The sequence below is a fragment of the Gavia stellata genome, chromosome 13 (genome assembly GCF_030936135.1).
Source record: "Gavia stellata isolate bGavSte3 chromosome 13, bGavSte3.hap2, whole genome shotgun sequence".
NCBI lineage: Eukaryota > Metazoa > Chordata > Aves > Gaviiformes > Gaviidae > Gavia > Gavia stellata.
This window is the reverse complement of record NC_082606.1, coordinates 24,754,671-24,780,913: the sequence shown is the minus strand read 5'-3', so window position 1 is coordinate 24,780,913 and position 26,243 is coordinate 24,754,671. Positions and strand designations below refer to the sequence as shown.

At 68.8% G+C, this 26,243-nt stretch overlaps 5 protein-coding genes across 5 annotated transcripts; 3 read left to right on the top strand and 2 right to left on the bottom strand.

The window, feature by feature from the left end:
- The first annotated feature begins 4,303 nt into the window (after positions 1–4,303).
- Positions 4,304–6,647, top strand: LOC132318038 (peptidyl-prolyl cis-trans isomerase FKBP8-like). The gene is made up of 7 exons (XM_059824154.1): positions 4,304–4,538; positions 4,646–4,812; positions 4,895–4,983; positions 5,073–5,290; positions 5,383–5,555; positions 5,637–5,714; positions 6,606–6,647. Exons 1-7 carry the CDS (start codon positions 4,304–4,306, stop codon positions 6,645–6,647), a joined length of 1,002 nt encoding a protein of 333 aa, XP_059680137.1.
- A 156-nt stretch (positions 6,648–6,803) lies between these two features.
- SERF2 (small EDRK-rich factor 2) lies at positions 6,804–7,344 on the top strand. Its single transcript, XM_059824163.1, has 3 exons — positions 6,804–6,829; positions 7,024–7,132; positions 7,248–7,344. Exons 1-3 carry the CDS (start codon positions 6,823–6,825, stop codon positions 7,309–7,311), a joined length of 180 nt encoding a protein of 59 aa, XP_059680146.1. The 5' UTR covers positions 6,804–6,822; the 3' UTR covers positions 7,312–7,344.
- Positions 7,345–13,033: 5,689 nt separating this feature from the next.
- SERINC4 (serine incorporator 4) lies at positions 13,034–16,881 on the bottom strand. The gene is made up of 11 exons (XM_059824115.1): positions 16,831–16,881; positions 16,567–16,713; positions 15,927–16,105; positions 15,757–15,836; positions 15,565–15,658; positions 15,290–15,501; positions 14,907–15,002; positions 14,706–14,832; positions 14,320–14,392; positions 13,710–14,029; positions 13,034–13,250 (listed from the first exon to the last, which is right to left on the bottom strand). Exons 1-11 carry the CDS (start codon positions 16,879–16,881, stop codon positions 13,034–13,036), a joined length of 1,596 nt encoding a protein of 531 aa, XP_059680098.1.
- A 2,037-nt stretch (positions 16,882–18,918) lies between these two features.
- On the top strand, positions 18,919–20,119 carry HYPK (huntingtin interacting protein K). The gene is made up of 4 exons (XM_059824158.1): positions 18,919–19,104; positions 19,323–19,378; positions 19,663–19,714; positions 19,931–20,119. The coding sequence occupies exons 1-4, from the start codon at positions 18,919–18,921 to the stop codon at positions 20,024–20,026; spliced, it is 390 nt and encodes a 129-aa protein (XP_059680141.1). The 3' UTR covers positions 20,027–20,119.
- Positions 20,120–20,956: 837 nt separating this feature from the next.
- On the bottom strand, positions 20,957–25,636 carry MFAP1 (microfibril associated protein 1). Its single transcript, XM_059823972.1, has 9 exons — positions 25,558–25,636; positions 25,240–25,459; positions 24,470–24,599; positions 23,974–24,161; positions 23,325–23,433; positions 23,089–23,249; positions 22,711–22,870; positions 21,757–21,846; positions 20,957–21,608 (listed from the first exon to the last, which is right to left on the bottom strand). Exons 1-9 carry the CDS (start codon positions 25,634–25,636, stop codon positions 21,426–21,428), a joined length of 1,320 nt encoding a protein of 439 aa, XP_059679955.1. The 3' UTR covers positions 20,957–21,425.
- Positions 25,637–26,243: the final 607 nt, after the last annotated feature.

Here is a 26,243-nt window from a genome sequence, read left to right as displayed (position 1 = left end):
GCAGCAGGGCACTCCTGAACCTCATCCTTAATCTGATGCATCCTCAGGGATCTGCTTCCTCCATACTTCAGGGACAGTCCTGTTAAGCAAGGAAAAAAGAATTGCAGCAGCGGTTTGCCTAGGAGCTCCCTCTTCCTTCAAAACTGTAGAATTAGGCTTTTGATGTGAGACAGTTTCTGGTGGAGGTATTCACAGCGATTCTTCTCCTGATGGTAGCTAGGATAAGTCTGGAGGGGGGAAAAAAAATACATACATGGATCAGCTCCAGGAGGGAACACAGACCCTGCCCTCACCTTCTTGAAGTTGCTGTACTCATGCACAATTGTAGCTTTGAGTGCCTGAAACCCAAAAGAAGTGAGTGAGCAGAACCAGAGCATGGCTGTATCCTGCTATCATGCCCCAGGTCTCCCACTTGCCTTGCATTCCTCCGTTCCTTGTTTCAACATCTTCATTTTGGCTCCCAGTTGAGTGAATTTCTGGCTCATGTTACCAGTGCAAGCATGCAGATAGCGGTACTCGGTGTACTCTGCGCTAAACGCTGCCTCGTAAGCTCTGCGCTGCTCTGCTGAGCAGATGGTACAGTATTTCCTGCAGCAACGAGGAGAAGCTTGTTCTCCCTGGTCCTGCACAACCTCTGCAGCAGAGCAGAGCCCTTGTTCTTAGTGGGGTGGGGAGCTGGCGGTGCTACGTTGTCTTGCCGAGGCCCTTGGCATGAGGGGCAGCGAGCAGGCAGGGCTGTGACCAGGCTGTGACCTGGCTGTGCCCGGGGCCCTGGCTTGCAGCCCTTTCTGCTGTCGGAGGTGAGCAGGTATCTCGCCTCAGCCCGCCCAATGCTGTGGAGCAGGGCCAAATTACACGAAGCAACAGGGAGCCCCGTGGCAGCAAGTGCCAAGCTCTCGTACTGCAAGTAATCCGGGATCTCCGCTAAGGAGGAGCTGCGAGCCTGGTACCTGGTGAGGAGCAGAAGATGATGATGGTTAAAGCTCTCTGGAGCGCCTCTCCTCCACCTCCGCCAGAACCTGCCCTGACCCTGGGCTCACTGGAAGGCCCCTTCCCCAAGGCCGAGCTTGCAGTTGCACAGCTCTGGTGGGCATAGAGACCCTGGCCCACCGGGGAGATCCCAGGGGCCTTTCGGGGAGCCCCAGGGGACAGCGGCGTGCAGGGCACAGGGACTGCCCTGCTCGGCCATGCAGCTGCAGCAAAGACAGCCAGCCCCAGGCCATGAGGCTGGGTAGTTCACCCAGGCTTGCACCTTCCCCGTGTTTGCCTTGGCCTCTGGGCGAAAGCCTCCCTGCTTGCCAGGAGTCCTGTTTTGGGCCACCGACCTTCTGGGGCACCCCAGGGTCTGGTCTGGCTTCTGCTGCATGAGCTGGCAGGGCTGTGCACCCCAGGGCTGCATCCCTGGCCCCCCTCCCCAGGCAGCCCCTCACCTCTGGGGGCAGAGAGGTGCTCCCCCGGGCATTAGGCACTCTCCTGACAGTCATCACCTGCCTCCTCCTCGCTCTCCGGGCTCTCCAGCTCCCCAACACGGCTGCTGGGGGGCAGAGGCCCAGCTTGCTGCGGGCCCCGTGCCCCTGGGTGCTGCGTGCTGAGCATCTGCAGGCAGCTCTGCTGCCACTCTCGCGAGCCAGGGCCGGACGCCAGAGCCCGGGACCTCTTGCTGGCTCTTGGATGTGAGAAATCCTGCAGTGCCAGGCACTTCTCTCGCTCTGCAGCAGGCCCATTCTGGGCCCCCGTGCTGGGCCCCAGTGCTGCAGGGTCCCCTGCCAGCTTCAGCCTGCCCAGCCCAGGGCTGCTGCATCCCTCACTTCGTGTCAGTGTTGGGCGTGCCCTGTCCTTTGGGCTGTGCCGGGGGTCTCAGCAGGGCCAGCCCCCCCCACTGCTGCACCGTGCACAGGAGTGGCCAGGACACGGGGTGGGGGGCAGAGCCCAGAGCCCTGGAGCGTTTGGGCTGGGGGTCAAGAGGGCCTTTGCTGGGAAGGAGGTGCAGAGAGGAAGAAGTCTGATGCCTTCGGGAAGCAGCTGCACTGAACCAGGCTCTCCCCACAGGCACACCTGGGCGCTTTCTGCTGCTGGAGCCCACCAGCACTTACCACCCCCGGAAGGCTTCTGCCGGTGGCCTGAGAGGAGCCATGCTCCGGGGGGCTGCTGCAGAGCCACCGGGAAGGACGGGGCTGAGGGTCTGCAGTCCTGGCTCCTGGGGCACAAGGGACAGCGGAGACCAGAGACCAAGGCTGGGGAAAGTATCTCCAAACGCCACGTGCCCGGGCAGCAGAGGGGTGGGTCCAGTCTTGCCCGAAGGGTGCTGAGTACCCAGGAGTGAGTGCAGCATGCCCACGGCCAGACCCCAGCAGCGATCAAGCACCCCCAGACCCTGCTCCTCTCACTGATGGTTGCCCCAGGACCCCCACTCTACCTGCGCTGCAGCAGGGCAGCCTGCTGCCGCTCCTGGGCCGTCTTCCCTGGCCAGTCCTCCTGCGCCTGGCACACCAGGGTCCCCTTCACGTGGTAGCAGCGGGATCCAGCTCCACGACCTGGGGGGAGCACAGCAGGGTGGGCATGCTGCAGCACTCCCGCACCCAAGCGGGCACCACAGCCGGCACCCTCACCTCTTCCAGCGCCGCCAGCAGCCGTGCCCTGCCAGGCCTGTCCACCGGCATCCCCTCCAGCCGCTGCAGGGGCTCGTCGTTGTGACGGGGCCGCAGGGCCCGGGGCTGAACCAGGCTTTGAAGAGAAGCCCTGGGGCTGGCTGTTGCAGGGCTGTGGTTCCTGCTCTCGGGGACGTGGCAGACAGAGCCCTTCCCCAGCAGGCCGGTCATGCCGGCCTTCTTGGGAGTCGTGACACCTTTGCCCGTGGACAAATCAGGACAGAACAGCATCAGCCCCTGGGGACAACCACACCAGGTTCTGCTTTCCTCCCTCATCAGTCCCGGCACACAGCCCCCCAAGCCCTTGTGCCCCCCGCCTGCCACAACTGCCCTGCCATGGCTGATGGGACAGGGACACAGTACAGGTCTCTCAGTGTCACTGGTGCCTCCTGCTCACTGGTGTGGCCTGAGAGCCCCAGAAATGCAGGGCTGCTGCTCTGACCATGGCGAGCAGCCAACGCATCTCAGGGCCAGCTGGTCTCAGAGGAAGCAGCACTGTCGTCCCAGGGGGAGAGCAGGGCCCCCGCAGGGAGCAGAGGCTCAGCACCCACTGTCACTTGGGCCAGTGCTGCCTGAGACACCCCACTAACTGTAGCCAAGCACAGCCAGATTGGGCTGAACAACTGCTCTACAGCAGGGCTGGGGGTGGCCCCAGGCGGGACCGGAGCGCCGGCGACCGGGGCCGCGGGGTCCGGGAGGCTCACCGGGGCACGGCCCGCCGCACGCACTCGAAGTCGCTCTGCGGCTCGTCCCGGCTGCAGCGGGAGAGGGAGAAGGCGAAGAACCGCGGGGGGGTCCCGGGGCCTCCCGGCACCGTCAGGCACTGCCGGCGGGACGGGGCCCCCGTACCCCGGGGCGCGGCGGATCCACCCCGCGGCGCCGCCCACCCCCGCTGCTCCCACCGGTGGGAGCACCGGCGTCACCGGCCCGGCCCTCCGATCTCCCCGGTCGCCCGAACCACTCACCCCCGGCCCCCCCGGATCCCCCCCGCTCCCCCCACGCCGCGGCTGCCCTGGGTTCCCCGGTCCCTCCTGGTCCCCCCACCCTCCGGCTGCCCTGGGTGCCGCGGTCCTCCCGGTTCCCCCGGTTCCCCCACTCGCCCCCTTGCTGCCCTGGATCACGGGCCCCGGCGCCCCCTGCCCATGAGTCCCGCCCGCGCCCGGTCCCCCCGGTCCCCCCAGCCCGGCCCGGCCCGGTCCCACCTGCCGTCGCCCGCAGCCGCGCAGCGCCTGAGCCGGGGGTCCAGCCCGCAGCCCCGGTACCGGACCCGTCCGCGCAGCTCCGCCCGCGGCCGCGGCATGGCCCGGAGTGCGGGACCGCGGCGGGCAGGGCGGGCGGTCCCGGGCCGGTCCCGGAGGGCAGCGGCGGGGCGGCGGCGGCGGCGGGAGCCCCGCGGCGGGACTCGGCCTGAGCCGGCTATTTTTGCCGCCGGCTCGGGATAATCCCCTTGAGCGGCTTCCCGGCGTTAGGTAACGGCGCGGCGGGATGCGCTCGGCGGCGGCCCCGGCCCGGGAGGTTCCGGCCAGTCGCGGCGCGGCCGGCGGCGACGCGCCCGGTGCGGGCTGGGGGCCGCGGGCGCCCGCCGCCGAGCCCCGGGGGAGCCCGGGCCGAGGCCGGCTGGTAGCGGCGGGGGGCGAGGCGGGCCGGGGGCGGGCATGCCGGGACCCTCGCCCGGCGGTTCCCCGGAGAGAGAGACGGGGGCCGGGGGGCGGCCGCGGGGGCCCGGCCGGGGCAGGCGGGTGCGGTTCCGCCTGCCCCACACCGCCATCGCGCTGCCGTCGGTGCGCGAGGAGGAGCGGCTCTTCTACCGGCGGCTAGAGGCGCTGGCGGCCCCGGGCCCCGGCAGCTTCGGGCCGCTCTTCGCCGCCGACGGCTGGAGCGACCTGACGGGTGAGCGCCCACGGGCGACCGCGGGGAGAGCCGGGCCGCGGGTTCCGGGCCCCGGGGGTCCCGGAGCGGGTCTCAGGACCACCGTCACCCCCCCCCCCCCCCCGCAGAGGACCGGCTGCTGCGGAAGCGCGTGGTGCGGGACGGGCAGGGCGGGCCGCGGCCGCAGGCGGGCCAGGAGGTGTCGGTGAAGGTGCTGGGCGCCCTGGAGGACGGCGGGCTGGTGGAGCGGGACCCGCGGCTCACCTTTGTGCCGGGCCACGGCGACGTCGTGCAGGTCAGCTCCGGCCGGGGCGCGGTGCGGGCTGAGCGCTGCCCGGTGCCGCGCCCGGCCAGCCCCGCCATGCCCGCGTCCGCAGGCCCTGGAGCTGGGCGTCCCCACCATGCAGCCCGGGGAGGTCTCCTTCTTCCTCGCCGCCTTCCCCTACGGCTACGGCCGCCCGGGCAGGTAGGGCGGGCAGGGGCAGGGGCGGGCAGGGGCAGGCGGCCGGGCAGGCCCGGGGGCAGGGGCAGGGGCAGCCGGCGCTGTGCCCGCAGGGAGCCCGACGTGCCGCCCGAGGCGCCGCTGCTGTTCGAGGTGACGCTGCTGGAGGTGCGGGACGGCCCCGACCCGCAGCCGCTGCCGCCCGCCGTCCGCCTGTGCCTGGGCTCGCAGCGGAGGGAGCGGGGCAACTTCCACTTCGCGCGGGGCGACTTCGCGGCGGCGCTGCGCTCCTACCGCCTGGCCCTGCGCGCCCTCGACGGCCCCGCCGCCGGTGAGACCGCGCGGGGAGGGGGGCCGGGGCTGCGGGGCTGCGGGGCTGCGGGGCTGCGGGGCGGGGGCGCTGAGGCCGCGCTCGCCCCGCAGCCCCGCCCGGGCCGCAGGAGGAAGAGGAGCTGCGGGAGCAGCGCGTCAAGTGCCTCAACAACTGCGCGGCCGCCGAGCTGAAGCTGCAGCGGGTGGGCGAGGCGCTGGCGGCCTGCGAGGCGGCGCTGAGCCTCAGCCCGGACAACGGCCGGGCGCTGCTCCGGCGGGGGCAGGTGGGTCCCGCGCGGCCCCGCGCCGCCCCCCAGCCCCAGCCCCAGCCCCGCCGCCGCTACCGCCCGCTTCTCTCCCCGCAGCTGCTGGCGCAGCAGGGCCGGGACGCGGAGGCCGCGCTCGTCCTGAGGAGAGCCCTGGAGCTGGACCCGGCCAGCAAGGTCCGACCGGGCGGGGCGGCGGGGGTGCCGGAGCGGGCGGGAGTCCGGAGGAGCCCGGCACCGGGAGCGCTGGGGCGGGCGGGGGTCCCGCAGGAGCCCGGCTCGGGGGGGAGGGGGGGGGGGCACCGGGACCGTCGGGGGTCCCGCAGGAGCCCGGCTCGGGGGGGGAGGGGGGGGCCACCGGGACCGTCGGGGGTGCCGCAGGAGCCCGGCACCGTGGGCACCGGCACCGTCGGGGGTCCCGCCGGAGCCCGTCCCGCCGCCCGCAGGTGATCCACGCCGAATTCTCACGGCTGGTGAAGCGCCGCAGTCCCCCGGCCCGCGCCGCCCCCCAGGAGCCCCACCACGGCCCGATGCCGCCGCCGAGCCCCGGGTGCGTAGGCGCGCCGGCGGACCGGGCCGCCCGGGGACGGGCCGTCGCGGGGCGGGTGCCCGTCCCGGGCCCGCTTGTCCCCGGCGGCGCGGGTGGCACTCACGGCGGTCCCTCCCCGCAGAGCCCCGCCACCGCCCACGGCGGAAGGAGCAGCCTGAGCGGCCCCGCGGCGCCCCGCACCCCTCCCGGAGGAGCCGCCCCGCCGGCGATGGAGAGGAGGCTGCGGGGCCGCCGGTGGCCCTGCCAGGGGGGCGCAGCGGGTCCGCGCGTCGGACCGGGGAGGGGGGAAAGCGCCCGCGCTGCGTCCGCCCGCCCCGGCTCCGCCCCGCCCCCGCCCCACGCCCCGCCCCCCGCCCCGCCCCTCCCGCGCTGCCCCGCCCCCGCAGCGCCGTCCGCCCCGCTCCCCGCACGGCTCTTACGGCTACGCCCCCCGGCGCGTCCTGACGGGGCGTGGCCCGCGCCCTGCCCCGCCCCCGGCGCGTGGGCGCGGCTCTGCGTCTCTGGCGCCTGCGCCGCAGCTTCCGGATTTTTCGCCCCCGCCGGCAGAATGGCAGCTGTAGCCCGCGGCCAATCAGGCGGGGCCTAGCCGGAGCCGCGCGCCAGTAGGAGGGCGGTGGGGGCGGGCTCGGCGCGGCGATTGGCTGTGCCGCGCCCTTAAAGAGCGGAGCGGGGCGGGGCGTGGGGGGGGCAGTGCGGGACGTGGCGGCGGAGCGGAGGGCGGGAGGGAGCGGCGCCATGACCCGTGAGTGCGGGCCGCGGCCGGGCCGGGGGGAGCGGCGCTGTGACCCGCCCTGCGGGCCGGGGCCGGCCTGGGGGGCGGGGGAGGGCCGCGCCGCGACCCGTGAGCGCGGGGCCGGGACGCGGGCTGGGCCGGGGGGCCGGGCCCCGGGGCCGGGCCCCGGGCTGGGTCGTTCTGAGGCGGCCGCGCCGTCGCAGGCGGGAACCAGCGCGAACTGGCACGGCAGAAGAACCTGAAGAAGCAGAGCGACTCGGGCAAGGGCAAGCGGCGGGACGACGGGCTCTCGGCCGCCGCCCGCAAGCAGAGGTGAGAGCCGGGCCGGCTCCGCCGCCCCGCCCCCCCCCCCCCCGTCCCGATCCCCGGTCCCGTCCTGGTGGCGGTGCCGGCCCTGCTGCCAGCCCGGCGACGCGCTCTCCCGCAGGGACTCGGAGATCATGCAGCAGAAGCAGAAGAAGGCCGACGAGAAGAAGGAGGGCGCCAAGTAGCCCGCGGCCGGGCCCATCTGCCGCCGCCCCGGGGCCGGGCCGCCCGCCGGCAGGATGCCCAGTGCAGCCCCGGGGCCGGGCCGCCCCGCCCCGCCGGGGACCCCGGGAGCGCCCTGCGCCCGCCTCGGGTCCGTCTCCTATTAAAGTAGCTTGTGGAGCCCTGCAGGCTCTGTTGCCTCCCTCTGTGCGCCCGGGCGGGGAGGGCTGGGACTGCCTGGGAAGCGGGATGGGGGGCACCGCCGCCGTGCCCCCCCGTCCGGGAAGGAGCGTTCGTGGCCGTATTTCGTGCCGGTGAAGAGGAGGGATGGACCCAGCACAGTTGTTGCGGTGTGAAGCAGCTGCAGCTTCGTGGTGAGGAACAAAGGTGGGGCCTGGCCTGTGAGGGCTCCGCGGGCATCACCTGGGGGGCAGCGCAGCCGCGGACCTGTGGGGAGCTTCGGAGGCGAGGTGGGGGGTGAACACCCTGCGGAGAACGGGATTGCTGGAAGCCCGGAGGAATGAAGCCAGGAAAGGATTGCGCTGGAGAGGGATGGGTTGTAGTGAGGGCGGGAAGGAGGGCTCGGGCTGGGAAGATGGTGGCTGGGCCTGCGCACAGCCTGGGCTGTTTCTGCAGCTGGTGGCACAAGCAAGTGCAGGAGCTGAAGCGGGGTGAGCTGCCTGCTCTGCAGCACCTCTGGGCACAGTCAGAGCAGGGGATTGTCCCTGGAGAGGACGTGAAGGCGGCAGCCAGCCCGCCTCCTGCGCTAGGCCCAGCAGCAGTGTGCAGCTGCCCTTGGGGGGATGTTGAGGTCCAGTCCGGTGCTGTGGCCTTTGCTCTGGCTCACCGTCCTCTTCACTTCCCTGTAGGGCCAGGAGCAGCGGTGTCAGCCAGTCCCTCCACCCTGGCAGGAGGGAGCCCGGTGGCGGCCGCTGCGGGCCCTGTGCAGCCCAGAGCTGGGTGCAGTGGCAGGCAGGGATGCTCACCGGGCGAGGTGCAGCACAGCCTCTACCACGTTGGTGCCGTCCTTAGCGCTGGTCTCGCAGAACAGGGAGCTGTGGGCCTGGGGAGAACAGCAGGTGTTGGTGGGGTCCCTGCTGCCCTGGGGGCACCGAGGCGCACCGGCTTACCATGGCCAACTGTTGCCCGTGGGCCGTGGGGACGCCTGCTGCCTCTGGCAGGCCAGGCCGCAGGTCCATCTTGTTCCCCACCAGCATGAGTGGCAGCGGCCTCCCGGTGGCCTGTGGGAGGGAAGGGTGGCTCAGGGCTGTGGAGCAGGCAGCCTCCAGCTGCTGCTGTGGCCCCTGTCTCCTCCCAGAGCTGCAGAGCTCTGCCACGTGCACCGGCTGCCTCCCGTCGTGCCTGTGCCGTGCCTGGGAGCGGAGTGTGGTTCCAGACCCAATACAAACACCAACAAAAGGGAAAAGTTGGGGGGAAGCACTCCCACTGCTCCCAGGGGCTGGCCCTGCACCATTCTTAGCAAGCAGCCCAGCTCACTCCTGTCTTGTTCCTGCTCCCCCAGGACTGTTTGGGGCACGGCACAGCACAGCCCAGCTGTCCCCGAGGAAGCCCCAAGGCTCCTGCCCCTCTTTGTGGGGGCTGGGCACCTGTCGGACCCTTCCCCTACCTTGATGTCCTCAATCCACTGGCGGACACTGAGGAAGCTGCTCGGGGAGCTGATGTCGTAGAGGAGCAGCACGCCGTGGGCTTTGTGGAAGTAGGACTGGGTGATGCTCCGGTACCTGGGGCCGGGGGTGTCACTGCTGTGGGGTTGGGCCAGGCTTGCTGCCCCACTGCTGGAGCGTTGACTGCCTGCCAACCCACGGGGCTGCTGCCAGAGCAGGACCTGCCCCTGGCTGGCCTGGCACGGCAGCAGGAGCTCCAGCCCCTGCACTCTCACCTCTCCTGCCCAGCTGTGTCCCAGATCTGTAAGGTGGTTTGCTCCCCGTCCACCAGCAGCGGCTTTATCTGGAAGTCCACCCCTGCTGGGAGGGACAGTCAGGCACCGCTTCTGGGCCTCTGCCCTGGCCTGTGTACCCCGGGGTGCTTGGGGGGGAGGTACCGAGGGTGCTGGAGATATCTCCTCTGAACTCATTTGTGCAGAGGCGCAGCAGGAAGCTGGACTTCCCTGTGCCTCTGTCCCCTGCCAGCACCAGCCGGTACATGGGGCAGGGGGGCATGGGTTCCTCTCTCCTCTTGCACCCCTGGTGAGACAAGCGGCGGTGGGGGCCCGGCATGGGGTGTCGGTGTGCCCTGGCTCCCCCCCCCCCCAAGCCTGGCCCTTCACGCCGGATGGGGAGTTGCCAGTTACCTCCGGCACGAAGGCGGAAAGCTTCCTCTTGCCGAAGCGCCTGGCGGAGCAGCGAGGTCCCTCTGCATCGCCTGCTGGGGGGCTGGGGACCTGCTGGGTGACAGATGCCACGGTGAGGGGCCTGAACCCTGGGAGCTGCAGGTGAGCAGACCTGCGTCCCTCTCCCCATCCCAGGGTGGCTGGGGGCAGAGCCCTCACCTCGGTGCCCCGGCTGGGGAGGGCACTGTCCTCTGAGCTGTGGCTGCCCACGCTGCTGAGGGAGGAGGCTGTGTCTGTGCTGGAGGCTGAGCTCCATTGCTGCCCGAGGCTGGCACGGCTGTGGCCGAGGTCTCCGTCCGCCCAGGAAGCTGTGGCGGGGAGTGGGCAGTGCGGGGAGTCGTCCCCGCTGCTCCTGTGCCAGAGGGCAGTGCTCAGGGAGGGGGGGTCCACAGCCAACACTGCCCCTCTGCCCTCCATCACTCACCTGCTGTGGGTGGCGAGGGGGCTGCATGGCTGCGTGGGGGGGGATGGCTGAGGGGGAGAAGGCGTTTAGCGCAGAGGCACCCTGTGGGGGGGTACCCGGGGAGGGGAGGCTCTGTGGCCTCCCAGGGCTCATGTGGTCCCAAAGTGGTGGCAGCAGCCCGTGTGCTGTGTCCCCCTGAGCCGGGGGTGCTGGCAGGGCAAGGGCAGCTGAGCTGTGCCCCGTGGGGGTGGCCAGCACCCAGCGTCCCTGCCCTCGCCTGCTGCCTGGGTGGGTGCCCATCCTGGCCCTCCCCTCCCCTCCCGTGCAGGTGCCAGCCCCGTGCTCTGCAGCGGCTGCCAGGCTCACCGCTTGCGGGTCCCGGTGCAAGCCGAGCAGCAGGGCTGAGCGCAGGCTGCTGTTGCTCTCACAGAGGCTCCTGTTCCTTGTCCTGGTGGGAGGGAGGGGGCTGAGGCCCGGGGGCAGCAGGGGCCGACCCAGGGGAGGGCTGTACCCAGAGCAAGGGCACCCCCCAGGCAGCAGCACGTCCCTGGCTGCCCCTGTGGCTGCTCCTTTGCCTGGCCAGGCTCGGATGCACTGCAGAGCTCACAAACACCGGGTTCTCCTCCGCCACCTCCCGCAGGGCCAGCTGCTCCTTGCAGGGACCGAGCGTCCCCATGGCAGAGCCCCCGCAGGCACCTGCCCCCTCAGCTGGCACAGGGGCTGCATGGGGCCTTCCGGCCCCAACCCAGCAGGCACCCTGCGCCTGGGGAGGTAGAGGTGCCTGCGGAGGTGGTGGGACAGCCGGGGAGCCCCAAGGACACCCAGCGTCCCAGGGCTTGCCAACAACAGGCCTAGAGGGATGTGCCAGCAGCTCTGGGCAGGCTTCCCAGTTGCCCATGCTCACGGCTGGGCCGAGCAGAGCAGCGTTTCCCTGAGGGGCACCTGGCCCTCCCTGCAGCAGCAGGGCAGGCAGGAGCGCACAGGCTCTGGCAGAGCCCCCCCCACCTGCAGCGGGGCTCAGCGTGGCACCTGCCGGCACTGCCGCCTGCTTGGCTGCTGGAGCAGCACACGGGGCTGGCGCTGGGCCACGTGCAAGCAGGGTCTCCTGCAGAGCTGGGGACAGCCCTGCCATCCCCTACCCCCAAAACGCCACCTCTTGCGCTGCTGGGAAGCAGAGAAGTCCCCCTGCAGCCACTCCAGCTCTGCCTGCAGCTGGGAGACGCTGTGCTTGGCCTCGTGCAGGGTGCAACGCAGCTGATCGTTCTCCTGCCAGGGCGAGACGGGTCCCTGCTGGGGCACACCCCAGTGCACCGGGGAGCCCTTGGGTGCCCGGGGCAGCCGGGACCCCTGCCTGGCCCCCTCCCAGCCCTACCTGGGCAATGTCCCCGAGCTGGCGCCGCAGCCGCCTGACACCGGTCTCTGAGGCCCGCGTGGGTCCCTCCATCCCCTGGGAAGGGAGATTTGCAAGCCACAGCCCGCAGGGCACCCCTGCCCACTCCAGGCGGGGACCCCGCAGTGGCTGCGCTGCCGGACCGGGACCGGGCCAGACCCCAGCGCCGCAAACCCCCTGGTGCTGCCCTCACCTGCTGTGGGGCCTTATCCTGCCGGCTGTGGCGGGCTGGTGGGCGCTGGGTCCCGGCTGCAGGTGTCGGTCCCAGTCTGGCACCAGCCACCACTGTCGCCACGCGAGGCCCGTCTGGCGCAGCCGGTGCGGTGGCCCCGCGGTGCTGGTGGGCCCCGTGGAGCCGCCCGGCTGTGTTTGCTCTATGGGCGGGGCGGGGGCCCGGGGCTGGCCCGCCATCCTGCAGCAGCGCTGGTACCGCACCCTCCTGGGCAGCCAGGTTGGGCCCCCGCCATGCCCCGGCTCGCGCTGGTACCTGCACCCGGCACCCCCGGCTCCCGCCAGACCCACTGAGGCACTGGTAGGCACCAGGGGCTCCATCCATCTGTCCACCTGTCTGTCTGTCCTCCCTGGCGCTTTTCTCAGCTGTAGAGGGTGGAAGGAGGTCTGGGAGTGCCATGACCACGGTTCCCAGGGAGAAGGGCAGCTGCTGTGGTGGGACAGGATGGAACGGGAGCAGCTGGAGCTAGGGCTGGGCATGGTGCCCATGGGACCCCATGGCCTAACATTGTCTCCAGCGTCCTGGCGCAAGTCCTTGGCCAAGCAGCTTGGGACAGTCCCTGCTGCCTGGGGCTCAGTGCCCTTACGGCTCGTGGGCAACTTTTGGGCCGGTGCACCCAGCACCATGTTGTGCAGGAACCATGCCTGTGTCCTGGGGGGTCAGGCTCCTCCAGGGGCTCAGCTGGGAGCGTGCTGGGGGCACCAGCCATGGGCTGAACGCCTTCCTGGAGCCCTGGACCCCAGGCCAGCGCTCCCTGCTCTGCTTTCCCCCCCCTCCACTTGTCCCCCCTCTCCAGCAGAGCTGCCCCCAAGGTGCCCTTGGCCATGACTGCTGCATGGACGGGGCCGGCGCTGGGGTGCTGCGGGCACTTCTATGCCCAGCGCCATGGCTGCTGCCTGCGTGGGGGTGGATGATGCAGGCTCAGCTCAGAGTTTTATATAAAAATGTATTCAAGGAGCTATTTACAATAAGCACACCACTGGCGGGTGAGCTGAGACGCGGAGGCAGCTGGGGCAGGGCCCCGCTCCCCCGGCAGGCCCCGGGCCAGGGCAGGTGGGCTGGCAGCCGGTGGGCGGCAGGAGCTGCCTCCCTGCCCAGAGAGAGCCCAGCAGCAGCCAGGGCTGAGAGCCCGCTAACTGGGCTCGCTCTGGCTGGCCCTTCAGGTGGTCCCGGTCCAGCGCAGGACTGGTGTCCCTGGGACCGCCCACCTCCTGGGTCCCCCTCAGTCTCTCAGATGCCGCCGTCTCCTGGGACAAGGGGTCAGGGGATGCCAGCGGGGCCAGGGACCAGGGCACAGGCACAGGGCATGGCAGGGACCAGCCCTGGCTGCTGCCACGCATGGGGCCGGGCACAGTTCATCCCAGCAGGGACTACGTGGAGACACTGATGCGCTGCGAGGCGCGTCGTCGCCGCAGGATGCGCAGGGCCGGGCTGCTGCGCCGGTGCTGGGGGGAGCCTTGGAGGCAGAGGGGGCTCAGCAGCAGCCACAGGTAGAGCAGGACACAGGCCCAGCACGAGGACACCTTCACCCAGAAGGTCGACCAGCTGCCGTGCGTGAAGGTGGTCTCCAGCACCGCATTCTCGTAGCTGGCGGGAGAGGACAGGCGTTGGGCACCCAAGGGATGCCAACACGGGGGATCCCAGCACCAGCTGCAGCCGCCAAATTATGCCATGTCCCAGCAGCCGCGTGTCCCTGGGCACGTCCCACTGGCCATGGAGCTCCCTGGCCCCACAGACCCCAGCCCGTCTCGCTGCAGCGCATGGCTGCCAGCTGCCGTTGGCAGGGTCTGTTGGTTGAAGCGGTGTGGGTCTGCAGGTGCAGAGCTGTGTGCTTCCCCAGCAGGTGCCAGCTTGGTGACGCCAGCATGGCCCAGAGCAGAGGGTCAGTGAGGAGTGCGACACTGCAGCCCGAGCCCGTGCGGGGAGCGGGTTGGAGCTGGCAGGGTGATGACGCTGGCAGGGCTGCAGTCCCAGCTGGGCGGCTGCACTAGCAAGAGGGAAGGGGAGCGAGAGCAAGGAGGGCTGGGCAGCAGCGCAGGGCCCTACCTGAACCAGTTGGTGAGCGTCATCATCACGTAGAGCGAGGCGAGGAAGAAGACAAAGTGGAAGGCTGAGTAGCTGTAGACCACCCGGTCTCGCTCATCCTGGACGATGCACTGTCCCCCAGCAGTCTCCTCCGCTTGCTCACACGTCTGCTCAGCACCTGGGAGAGCACAGGGGCACGGCAGCTCCTGCATGCCCTCCTCACCAGCACCCCTGGGGCTGGGACACAGGTGCCCAAGGGTGTGTGTTACTGCACCCAGCCCGCACCCACCTCTCAGCTCCTCCTCCATCTTCTCGGGGCAGCAGAAGCAACAGGAGGGTTTCTGCAGAGAGAACAGTGCACTGGCAACTGCTGCTGGGGCAGGGCCACCACTGCTGGGCTGCGTCCTGCTGCAGGATCCGGCCCTGCCCAGCGCTGGGGCTGCCTGCCTCTGAGGAGCTGATGCAGGCGGGGTGTGCCGTGGGAAGCCCTCTGTGCTTGGCTGGAAGAACCTGCCTTTGCCCCAGGCCTGGGGCTGGGATGGGGGCTCAGGAGGGCTTGAGGCGTCGGGTCTGGGGTGCCCGTGGCAGGAGGACATGGAGCACAGCTGGGGGGGGCAGCATCTGTACTCACTTTAAACTCAAAGCTGTAGACTTTGACCATCCAGAGGGGCCCAAAGACCTCGGCGAGGTAGGAGGCTTCATTACTGTGCCCGGGAAAGAGGCAGAAAGCATAACATGGGCACCCACTCCCCTCTGCCAGGCCCCCAGCCCACCCCATGGATCTGACACAGCCGCAGGAGACCTGCCCTGCCGTGCCTGGGGTCACTGCACTGCCCCTGCCCATCTGCAGGTGCCCAGCCTGCTCTGGCCCTGCCATCCATTGGGACATCCCCCAGCTCTGCTGGCCGTGCCACAGGCTGGGGACGGGGTCCCCCTGCGGTGCCTGTCAGGCTGGCCATGCCTGGGAGGGATGCTGCTGTGGGTGCCCTGCCCGCTCTGCGCTGCGGGCACACGCACCATGCGAAGAGCACGCAGGCGTACATGATGGCGGCCCCCAGGACAGCAACGGTGGTGTCCTCAGTCTGCAGATCATCCTGCCGGACGCCTGGGAAGCAGACGGTGAGGTTCTGCCCCTTGTAGAGCACTGTGGGGAGGCGGAGGTGAGAGAGATGCACGCCCCAGCGAGTGGGGCTGCTGGCGGCAGGCAGGAGCACCCACCTCTCTCCGGGGGACGGCTGGACAGCGCGGAGAAGGTGAGATACATCACATAGCAGCTGATGATTGAGGACTGCAGCAGCCCTGACCGCGGCTGCTCTGCAAGGATGGGGTCAGAGGCGTCACCGGAGCCCCTGGAGTGCCACGAGCTGGCGGATGGGCTCCGCATGGGCCCCGGGCAGCTCCCTCCTGCCACTCCCCTGCCCAGCGCCCTCCGCTGAGGCACAGGAGGGGCCAGCGCGAGCCTTGGGGAGGTGGGTCCTCCCCAGGTGCCTGAGTGCTGGCCCTGAGCTGGGAGCCCACAGCTGCCACCCCCAGCCCCAGGACGCAGCTGGCCCTGCAATGGGCAGCCCCTGCCGTGCCATGCCGTGCAGTGTGATACTCACTGAGCCGCACACAGGGCGTGATGGAGATGAAGGACATGATGCCACAGAGGCTGCCGTTGACGGTGAGCAGTGCCTTGTTGAGGTGGCAGGCGGCCGGGTGGGTGTAGTACTTGTAGAGGAAGGAGAAGGCGGCGGAGGCGAGGGTGTAGAAGGTGGCTGTGGCCAGCAGAATGGCCAGGTACCAGCGCTTGTCCTGCGTGGCGCCCGTCAGCCTGCCGGGAGAGTGGGTGAGAGCTGGCAGCCCGCAGGCACCCACCCGGCGTCCCAGCACTCACCAATTTTTGTTCCAGGTGTGCGCGAAGGCGGTGATCAGCACCAGCTGGATGAGGATGAAGGCGAAGCCCCCGCAAACGCCCGTATAGTGCCAGGCTGAAGGGAGAGGGCAGAGGTTGGGTTAGCCCAGGGGGAGCGCAGGGGCCGCGGGAGGGGGCCCGGGGTGCCAGCTCGGGTGGGGTAGGGGGACACACCTCGGATGAAGCCATCCTCGGGGATGAAGAAGCTGGCAGCACAGAGCCCCACCAGTACCAGCAGCTTCAGGAGCCAGAACCTGCGGGACAGCGAGTGTCTGGGAGACGGGGCCCCCCGGCAGCCCCCAGCCCCCGGGAGCCCGGCCCAGCCCCACGCCCCATCCCTGTACCCGTTGTGGATTTGAGCGCGGCAGCCGGCACTGGAGCGCACGTTGAGGAGCAGGGCAGCCTGCGCCAGGTGGAAGCAGGAGGTGCCGAAGCAGACCCGGTACACGGCCGAGGAGCCCACCAGCCGCTCGCAGTCCGTGCCCCCAGGCAGGTGTTCGCACAGCACTGCCAAGAAGGGCACCTGCAGGCACGGCGAGCAGCAAGACAGGGCTGCTGGTGTGCCTAGCACCCCTTGGCACCCACAGCACCCCTGTACGCCTGACACCCCCAGCACTCCCAATACCTTCTCTACCCCCAGTACCCCTGGGAGCCCCAGCACCCTTGGCACCTCCAGCGCACTGGGCAAGTCCTGCATCTTCGGTTACCCCTGGCACCCCTTCCCCCTTGGTGCTTCCAGCAACCTTGGCACTCACAACAGCCCTGTTACTCCCAGTATCCCAGTACTGCTGGCTCCCCTGGCAATTCTGGGACCCCTAAAGTGCCCCTGGGATGTCTGCCAGCCCGGCATACCCTGCACCCCCAGTGCCCCTGGGACCTCTGGCACCCCCAGCACTCATGATACCCCTGGGACCCCCAGCACCCCCAGAATCCCTGGCACCCCTGAACTCCCAGCACCCTGGGTGTTGCAGCTCCCACTGTCACCTTCTCCCTGACAGCCTGGGCCACGGTGCGGGACAGCATGAGGCAGCACACGGCAGAGGCCAGGACATGCAGCAGCGTGTAGAGGATCCGGGTGCCCGTGGACACGCGGAGCCCGTGGCAGGAGCTGCAGCCACAACCGCAGCACAGCTGGGAGGAGCACGGTCAGCAGGGACCCCACCGGGCCAGAGCTGCCCCTGAGCCTGGCCTGGCATCTCTGCCCCAGTCCAGCCACCCCCCCAGCCCCGACGGGCCCCTCAGTCCCACCTGGCAGAGCAGCGAGTGCAGGAGGCGGCCGTGCGCCCGTGTACCCGCCATGGCCCGGCTTGGTTCCGCTTGGCCCCCACTGCCCTGATGGGATTAGGGGGATTGTCGGCTCGGCCCGCCCTGCCATCTGCTCGCTGCCGCCTCCCAGCAGCCACCATCGGGGTGCTCAGCAGGGAGCCTGCCCAGGGCCCAGCAGCGACCCCTGGCCATGGGCACCCCTGCCTGGGACCCTGGCCCCTCACTGGGCAGGATGAGGCCCTGGTAGCCTGCTTGGGTGCAGACGGTGGGGAGGGGGGACACGTAGGGTCCGTAGGTGCTGTCGCCTGCGTGGCGATGGCTGGTCCCAGAGCGGTGCCGTGGTGCTGTGCGGTGTAGCTGGGGGGGCGTGGGTGTGCCAAAGGGCTGGAGGGGCGCAAAGGCACCCGCAGGCACAAAGGGTGCCCCTGGGGGGCAGGGGCTGCGCAGGCAGAAGGACAGCAAGAAGCATATCCAGGTGGGGAACAGGATCTCCCTAGAGCAGGCAGGAGCTGGGGGACAAGCTGGAGGGACGCAGGGGGGCCTGCTGCTGCCCCAGGGGCCCTGTGCCGGGTCTGGCTGGGCTGGCATCACCCCCCTTCAGCTCCTCCACAGCTGTTCTGGCTTTGTGCTGGAACAGCCTTGACAAGGTGTGGGTGTTTGGGCTGCAGCTGCGCAGGGCACACCCAGCGTCAAGGCTCTCCCTTCTTCCCAATCTCCCCCGCAGCGAGGAGGCTGGGAGGGGACCGAGCCAGGACAGCTGACCCCAGCGGCCAACCGGACATGACACAGCGTCATCCTCAGCAGGGAGGCTAGAGGCAGAGAGAGGAAGGGTTTTGGCTCCCAGCGTGGCTGTTGCTTGGAGACTGGCTGGGCACCCAGCTGCTGGTGGGAGGCGATGAGCGACTGCCTTTACAGTGCTGAGGCTTGTTTTATTTTCCCTCTCTCCTTCACAGGTTAAAGTGTCTTTACCTTGACTCATGAGTTTTTTTGCTTTTGCTCTTCCTATTCTCTCCCCGTCCCGCTGCGGGGGGGAGCGAGAGGCTGTGTGGGTGCTCAGCTGCTGGCCAGTGTCAGCCCACCACAGCCCCCTGGGATCCCGCAGGACATCTTGGGCTGGCTTGTCCCCACGCACACGTCCCTGCACTAGGAGTGGCGGGAGGCCGGTAGCACAGTGGTGAAAGGGCCCTGGAGGCTGCCACAGAAGTGGATGCGGAATGTGGTGCAGTGGGTGCAGAAGAAGGAGCTGGCACGGGACTGACAGACACGGGTCCAAGTCCAGTACAGGAGGCCGCTCTCAGGGCGGGTTTCTGTTTGACTCCCTGGCAGAGTTGCCAGGCCAGCATGGGTAGACCAGATGCGGCCCCAGGCGCCATGGGGCAGAGCAGGAGGTGCTGTGGGGCCGGCACCGGCCCGGGTGCCAACCTGGAGCGCTGGAAGCGGAGTTGGCCCCAGCAGCCGAGGCAGCCGCTCAGAGCAGCACGGGTGGTCTGTGTGGGAAGGACTCCCTGCCCCACAGCACCCCGAGCCACCCGGTCCCCACACAGCGTGGGGTGCAGCTGCGGTGTCCCCGTCAGGACGTGGCGGGAGACCGGCGGTGTGGGAGGGAGGCGGCGGCGGCAGAGCCCGCTCTCCCCGGTACGGCCGCCGCCGGGGCACACCGGGGGCAGTGGGCACGGCCGGCTCCAGGCAGCGCCTGGGGAAGCCAGTTCGGCCACCGCTGCGGCGGGTGGCGGCGCGGGGCCGGGCCGGGCCGGTCCTTCCACCGCGCGTGGTGGCAGCGGGCGCCAAATCGGGATCCCTAACCCTCTTACTCGGCTTAGCGCCTGCTCGGCCGGCGGGCAGCCCGGGGGCGGCGGGCAGCGCCCGGGAGCCGCCGGCACCGAGCCCCCCCGGAGCCCCGAGAGCCGGGGGCAGCGCCGGCGGAGGACCCACCCCGCCGCTCGGCCCGCCGGGCTCCGCAGCGCCCGCCGGCGGCGGGACGGGGCCGGCGCTCTGGCCCGCCAGCGCGCGCCGCTCGCTGGTTCCGGCGGCGGCACGTGACCGGAAGAGGGGCGTGGCGGCGGCGGCGGGATGGCGGCGGAGGGGGACGTGGAGCTGGAGCTGGAGACGGAGCCCAACGGCTCCGGCGGCGGCGGCGATGGGGCGGGCGGCCGCGCGGCCGAGAAGCCGCGGAAGCACGACAGCGGCGCGGCGGACTTGGAGCGCGTCACGGATTACGCGGAGGAGAAGGAGATCCAGAGCTCCAACCTGGAGACGGTGCGGCGGGCGGGCCGGGACCGGGACCGGGACCGGGGCCGGGGCCGGGACCGGGCCGGGGCGGGGGGGCCGGGCGCTGCCTGCGGGGGGGCCGAGCCGGGCCCTGAGCACGGCGCCTGCACGGCCGCCGAGGTGCCCGTCCCGCTGCCCGTCCCGCCGGGGCGCGGCCCTGACCCGCGGGGCGCTGCGCAGCGCCGTGACTGTGCTCGTCCTGGCAGGCCATGTCGGTGATCGGAGACCGGAGGTCCCGGGAGCAGAAGGCAAAGCAGGAGAGGTAACTGCCCGCGCTCGCTCGGGGCTCTGGGGAGCGGCCCGGTCCGTGCCCGGCCCGCCCCTCGGAACACGGCCCGGGCCCCGGGCCCCGGCCCGCAGCGTCCCTGCCTGCCGTCCCCCCCGTCCCCGGGAGCCAGGGCGGGTGCCCGGCCTCCTCCCAGAGCACACCCCGCGCTGCCGAGAGGGGTTGCTCCCACCCCGCCGTGTAGCCGAAACAGCGCGCCGGGGTGGTGACCGGAGGGGGGGCCTGTCGGTCACCGGAGGTTTGTCTGTTTCCTGCCGCAGGGAGAAGGAACTGGCAAAAGTGACCATCAAGAAGGAGGACCTGGAGCTGATTGTGAGTAGGGGCGGGCGGTGGCGCGTCCCAAACCTTGGGTGCAGCCAGCATCTGGTCACCGAAACTGCACCCAGAGACGAGGCTGGTGCCCACCTGCCTGCAGCGCTGGGGCCGGGCGGGTGCGCGGCTGGGCAGCCCCTGCTGCCCACCCCTCCCAGCCCGGCCTGCGGTACCGTTCTGCGGCCGCTGTACAGGGCTGCGGCTGTTTCCCTGCAGATGACCGAGATGGAGATCTCACGGGCAGCTGCGGAGCGTAGCCTGCGGGAGCACATGGGGAACGTGGTGGAGGCACTCATCACCCTCACCAACTGAGTGCTGGGCCTGCCGGACAAGCGCTCCCTCACCGGACGCCGGGCTGGCTGGAGATGCGGTGTGTTACCTTACCCAATAAAGGCACTGGTGGGAGTGGGCTGTCAGTGTGGTCCGCGCAGCACCGGGCACCTGCCCTTGCCCAGCGGGTTCCACAGGGCACATGGTGCTGGTGGCGGGGCTCGGCCTGTGGGAAGACTGGCAGGGCCTGGGCACCCCCGCGACCGGAGCAGGACAGGCGACCTGCCTGAGAGCTGAGACATGCCACTCTTCTCGCTTTTAGCCTCATCCCTGCCCTGGGGTGGCACAGGCAGCCACCGGACAGACCCTTGTTGTGGACCGCAGCAGCTCTCCCAGGGACAGTGGCTCCCGTCACTCCATTGTCCCTGCTCACATACTGGTGGGTGCACCTGAGGTCTGGCAGGGGAGCACTGCGCCCGCCCTTCCTGCCTCAGTGCTTCCAGCTGTGACCAGAGGTGTGAAGTGTGGGTACCTGGGCGAGGTGGCCCAGGGTGGGTGGGCAGGGCAAGAGGCAGCACCCAGCATGAACCTGCCGCTGCCTACACCCCCCCACCCCAACTAGCACAAGCAGTCAGGCCCTGGAAACGCCAGGAGTTTCTTTAATGTCGCCTGGGGGGCTGTGCTGCTTCCCAGGAGCCACAGCAGGAATCTTGCCTCTCCTGTCCTCGGGGAGTGCAGCTCATGCCGGGGGAGCTGCAGCCACAGGCACGAGGGCGAGAGAGCAGCAGCAAGTCAGGTGTGGTGACGGCTGGCCCTCATGCGCCCGCGCCAGCCCCTCCTGAGCTGTGCCAGCTCCTTCTGTCTCGCAGGAAGGCACAGAACAAGACGGCCGCATTCCACAAACAACAGGGCCAGCATGTGTAAGAAAACTGCTTTAATCAAACCGACCCCCCCTGCTCCCACCCCCCCAGCACAGGTAGAAAGACCAAGCCCTGCAGAAACAGGGTGAGGGGACGGGTTCACCACTGCTCCGCACCAAAAAAGGGCCCAAACTGACAATGAGGAAAGTACAAGCGATAGGGAGATGCTGTGGACCAGATGGGTATAGAAGTCCGTTAACTCCTCCAAAAGCAGGTGTGCTGGAGCCAGGGGCATTGCTGCGCTCCTGCACGGCCCTGTTGGGCGCTGCCGGGGCTCTCGGGGTGGCTGCTGCTGGGATGGCGGTGTAGCCGCCGGCTGTCGTCCTCTGCGGCACCCAGGCAGGGAACCCACCAGGTCTCCGTAGCATGGGGAGCGGGACCCTGCGTTGACAGGGCAGGCATGGCGCAGGGGCACAGTGGAAGGGCTTGTCACCACATAAGTCCTGGCACAGCACTGTGTCCCTTCTGTTCCTGCCGAGGCTCCCAGCAGCTGGCAGAGAAGTGCCCTCCTGCCCGCTCCCTTAAGTGGTTTTTCGCTTCTTGGCTGAGGGTCTCTCAAAGACATCCCGTACACCCGCTGCTTTCTGCTTAAAGAACTTGGTGTTCTGCGCACTCTCCTGGCCCCAGGCAGAGTCGAAGGAGGTGGTGTCCTGGTCCACCAAGTGCGTGTACTTTGTCCGCCCCGAGCGCCCAAAGTTCTTGACCTGGGGAGCAGAAGAGCTCGTAAGCAGCCAGTCAGGGAGGATGTGGGGACCCACCGGGCTCCCCCCTGCCCAATGCATGAGCTCCTGCCCCTGCCGAGGAACCGCGACCCCTCTGTGTGGCACCTGGCCCTCCAGCCAGCACACCCACCTGCATGACTTTGGGCAGGATGGTCTTGTTGAAGTGGTCCTCGAGAGTCGGGGCGCTGAAGTCCCTCTTGTACACCTCCTCATCCTCATCCTGCAGGAGAAGGACATGCCTGCTCAGCCTGCAAGTTCCCAGCAAGTGCCGGCAGCAGGTGGAAGTGGGGGAGAGCCAGCAGAAGCCCATATCACTGCTCTGGCAGGGGCTGCTGTGGTGCTTGCAGTCCTTTTAACCTACTGCCAAAGGTGGGGAACACAAGCGTGGTCCCCCAGGCCTGACCTGCCAGCCACCCTCGTGTCCCCTCAGGCCACTTCCCCAGAGCCCAGGCTGTAGCCCATGTGGAGCTGGCTCGGTTCTGGCAGGGTCCAATAGCCCAAAGAGCAGCACGTGGACAGCTCTGCTGCTTCATCTCCGTCTCAACTGGGAACCTTCAACCTAATGTGCTCTGGTGCAGCAGCGCGGGCCGGCTCCAGGCAGAACTTTGCCCATCCCACTGGGGCTCCAGAGGGCAGCTGCAGGCCAGCTCCTGGCAGGCCACCGGAGCATCACCGCTCACCCTCTCCCCAGCACGCTGGTGTCACCCGCTCACCCTCTCCCCAGCACGCTGGTGTCACCCGCTCACCCTCTCCCCAGCACGCTGGTGTCACCCGCTCACCCTCTCCCCAGCACGCTGGTGTCACCCGCTCACCCTCTCCCCAGCACGCTTGTGCCGCTGCCTTGCTGTCACTGCTCACCCTCTGCCACAAGATCTGGCCAAGTTCAGATCACCTCAGTCACTTCAGCCCCGTGCTGCCTCCGAGGGCTGGCTCTTGTCCCAGGGCACCCACAGCTCTAGGGCACCGTGGCGGGGAGCTCCTCACAGGGAGGAGTCGCCCTGTGGTCTCACACAGCCCCTCTGGTGCGCAGGCCCAGCCCCGGCTGCCAGCGCAGCCATGCCCAGACCCTCACAGCACCACTCACCATGAAGAAGGCGCCCCGGTGGTAGTACTTCTGCAGGAACTTGTATTTGCCCTTCACCGCCTTGTTGGTGATGACCTTGCCGTTGGCCCGAAGCTCGGCACGGCGCTCCTCCTCCGTGAGGTTCCGCATGCGTTCAATTTCTGCCTTCTCCTTCTCCATGCTGGGCAGGAGAGAAACCCCTGAGACCCTGTGTCCCCACAGCACCCTCCCGTACATTTACTGACTCTATAGGGGAGCAAAGGCACCCCGAGGGCAGGCAGGGGAGTCTTTAGGTGCTCAGTTTAGCTAAGACCGCGCTGCCAAAGGGAAGCCTGAAAAAGAGATGCCTCAACTGCCCGCACGCCTGCAGGACCTTGTGTCTATGCAGACGATACTTACGCTTCTCGTTCTTCACGGTCCCGTTTGATACGCTTCAGCTCACGTACTTTCCAGGCCTCGTACTCCTCCTCATCGTTCTCATCATCTGTATCAAGCGCATCCAGTGCTGCCAGCGAGCGCTTGTTCTCCTCCAGCTCCTTCTTCGCTTCCTCTTCTACGATCTGCAGCAAGGACCATGCTAAGCTTGCTGCAGCAACTGCCCCCCCCCCCGCAACCCCCAGCCCGCCCCTCGGCACCTTGAGCGTGTACTTGCGCCTCTCCTCTGCCAGCCTCTTGGCCTCCTGCTCCAGCTCCTTCTGCTTAAGGGCTTCTGCTTCTCGCTCCTGAACTGTGATCCGGTCCTTCCTGCAGGCAGGGACCACAACAGCCTTCAGCCCTTCCATGAGCCAGCGCAGCCGCTTGGCTCCTCACAGACCTCCCCTCCTCCTGCATCGCAGCCGCTTTCAGCATTCGCCCTCTCAGAGGATGGGCCAAGGCCCAGAGCTCTCCCCTTTCTGACATCGCCCACACTGGGGCTACCATGCTGTTCCTCTACAGCTGCAAGCGCGCACACGAGTGACGGGAGACCAAGCCGCTGGCTGTGGGGCACAGCCCACTGCCGGCTTCCCCTCACCGTCATACAGCACTTGCCTGAGGGCTCCGGTCAGATCCCACTGCGACTTCAACCCACAGCCTGATCCCGCAGCGACCGACAAGGGGCTGTCAGTGCAGGGATTGCCCCTTGCTCCGCAGCTGTGCCCTGCCAGGCTGCAACCGTCGCTCCCACCCCAGGGAGGCAAACTGCTGCCCCATGGTGAGGAAGAGGAGACCACAGCAGCAGTGCCTGCTCAGCTCCCGACTCCCATGTCCTCGCCCAGGGCTGACCCATGCAGCTGCGTCACCCACTTGCGGATGAAGACAGGTTTGAGACGCGGCTCCATTTCATCCTCGCTGTCTGTGTACTCCTCGTACTCGGACTCTGACTCCGACTCTTCTCCGGATCGACCTTCATCTTCTAACTCCATCACTTCCATCTCCTCCGTTTTCCTCTCCTGTGCTCGCTGACGCATCATCCCACGCCGACGCTCAATCTCCTAACAGAAGCAAACATAGAGGAGTCAGATGACCAGCCCTGCTAGCGCTTCCCTCTCACTCTTCTGTACAAAAAGTGCGTTGTCTGGAGCATTGGCTGTGAGACGATACACCCACCCCTCTGGATGCAGGGTGGCCTCTCCCAGTGTCCCATCCCATGCAAGAGGACAGTAACACATGAGTTAAGTCATGGCCAGCTGTGACACTTGTCCAGCTCCACCAGACAGCCCACACGTCCGTGCAAAAGGCAGTTCCAGCCTGTGCCGCTCAGGGGCTTCCCTAGGCCCATTATTGGGCTCTGCAAGCACACCTCATCATCGATCTCTTCCTCTTCTTCTTCGCTGGTGTCCTCCCGCTCCAGGCGCCAAGCTTCCCCCTCCACCTCTGAATCGCTTTCTCCAACCACTTCAGGCTCCACGATTTTACGGTGTCTTGCCAGCCTGCAACAGACCCCAATTAAACGACAGCACTTCAAATGTAAAGAGACTATTCATCAACCGTTATTAATGAGGCTGTGGTAAATGCTGGATCTGCTGAGTGGGGGCAGAACCCATGCATTCTTTCCCAGGAGGCTGGAGCAGCCGGGCACCGGCAGCTCCTCCCTGTCTGTGCTCCGAGCAGGAAGGGAGCTCCCAGTGGGAAGCCTCCCTGTTACTGGAACCGAAAGCAGCAGCTTCACGGGAGGAGGCAAACAGCACTCGATTACTCCCTGCCTGGAGCACACTTCGTGTGACACTGTCCCTTCTCACTACCCCGAGCCTCAGCAGGCTCCATTAATTTTTATTTCGGAGCCTGTTTTCACCTGCACCCACCCAACCGCACGCAGACGTTGGGCTGTGCTCTGGGAAATGGTGACTCTGGGTTGGAAAGGCTGCTCATAGCAGAGCCGGAGCCCAAGGCATGGTGCAGCATGGACATGAGAAGAGTCAGAGACTCTCCTGCGCTGCCTGGAAAATGTTCCCAGCTTCTGCCCAGTGTTCCTGCAATTCCTCACTGCAGCGCGGGGTTGGGACTCCTCAGCGCCCTTCGGAGGCAAACCCGCAGGGAAGCGTTGGCAGGGGCACTGACCCCAGCACTCACCGCTCCTCCACATCTTCGGCGATGCGGTTCTGGAGGCGCCGGAGCCGGGGGTCGTTGGCGAGCTCCTCTTCCTGCTCCTCGGGCTCCACCTCCTGCTCCTTCGCCTTCTTGATGAACTGGAACTCCTCGTCCTCCTCCTCCGAGGACTCCATGGGCGCGTAGTCGGGCCGCTTCCCCGACACGTACCGCTTCACCTTCACCTTCTCCATGGAGAGCTCGCCTGCGGGCGCCCGGGGCGTCAGCAGGGGCCCCCCGCCCGGGCCCGCGTCCCCCTGCCGCCACGGCTGGGCCGGCCCCGGCCGCGGCCCCCCCACTCACCCTTCTCGTTGCGGACGGGCACGGCGCCCGCCGTGGACTGGATCGGCGGCTGCTTCATGAGGGCGCTGGGGACCGACATGGTGGCGGCGGGGCTGGGGCCGGGGCCGGGGCAGGCCGGGCCGGAGTCAAGCAGCAGCCGCTGACAACGGCTCCTCAGAGCCGCTCACCCGGAACTGGAACCGTACCCCCACTTCCGCCGGAAGCAGAACGTGCCGCCGGCCTGCAGCGAGTGACCGGAAGTGATGCTCGGCGGGGGGGTAACTTCCGGAGCACCGCGCGGCGCTGTGGGCTGTAGCCGCCCCGGTGCTCGGGGCTGGGCCGGGCGGTCCTGCGCGGAGCCGGTGGTGGCCTCGGCCGTGCCCGGGGCAGGAGACGTCCGCGCCGGAGAGCGGCGACGCGGCCCGGCCCGGCGCGGGGTGGCGGCGGGGGGCTCCTGCGCCCGTGGGGTGTGTCAGGCCCTGACCCCGCGCCGAGCCCCACGCTCGGGCGGGGGTGCGTGTAGGTGACGCTCGGGGGCGGCCCCTCGCTCCGGGCTCCCGCCCCGGCCGGGGAAGGCTCCTTTCTCTTACGCAACAGTGCGGTTTTTCCGCCATCCACCGAGGCGTTAAGGCGAGGCGCCAGCAGAGCTGCAGCTGGGGGGAAAGGCCGTCAGACGCCAGTCACACACAGGGTCCCTTCGGGCGGCA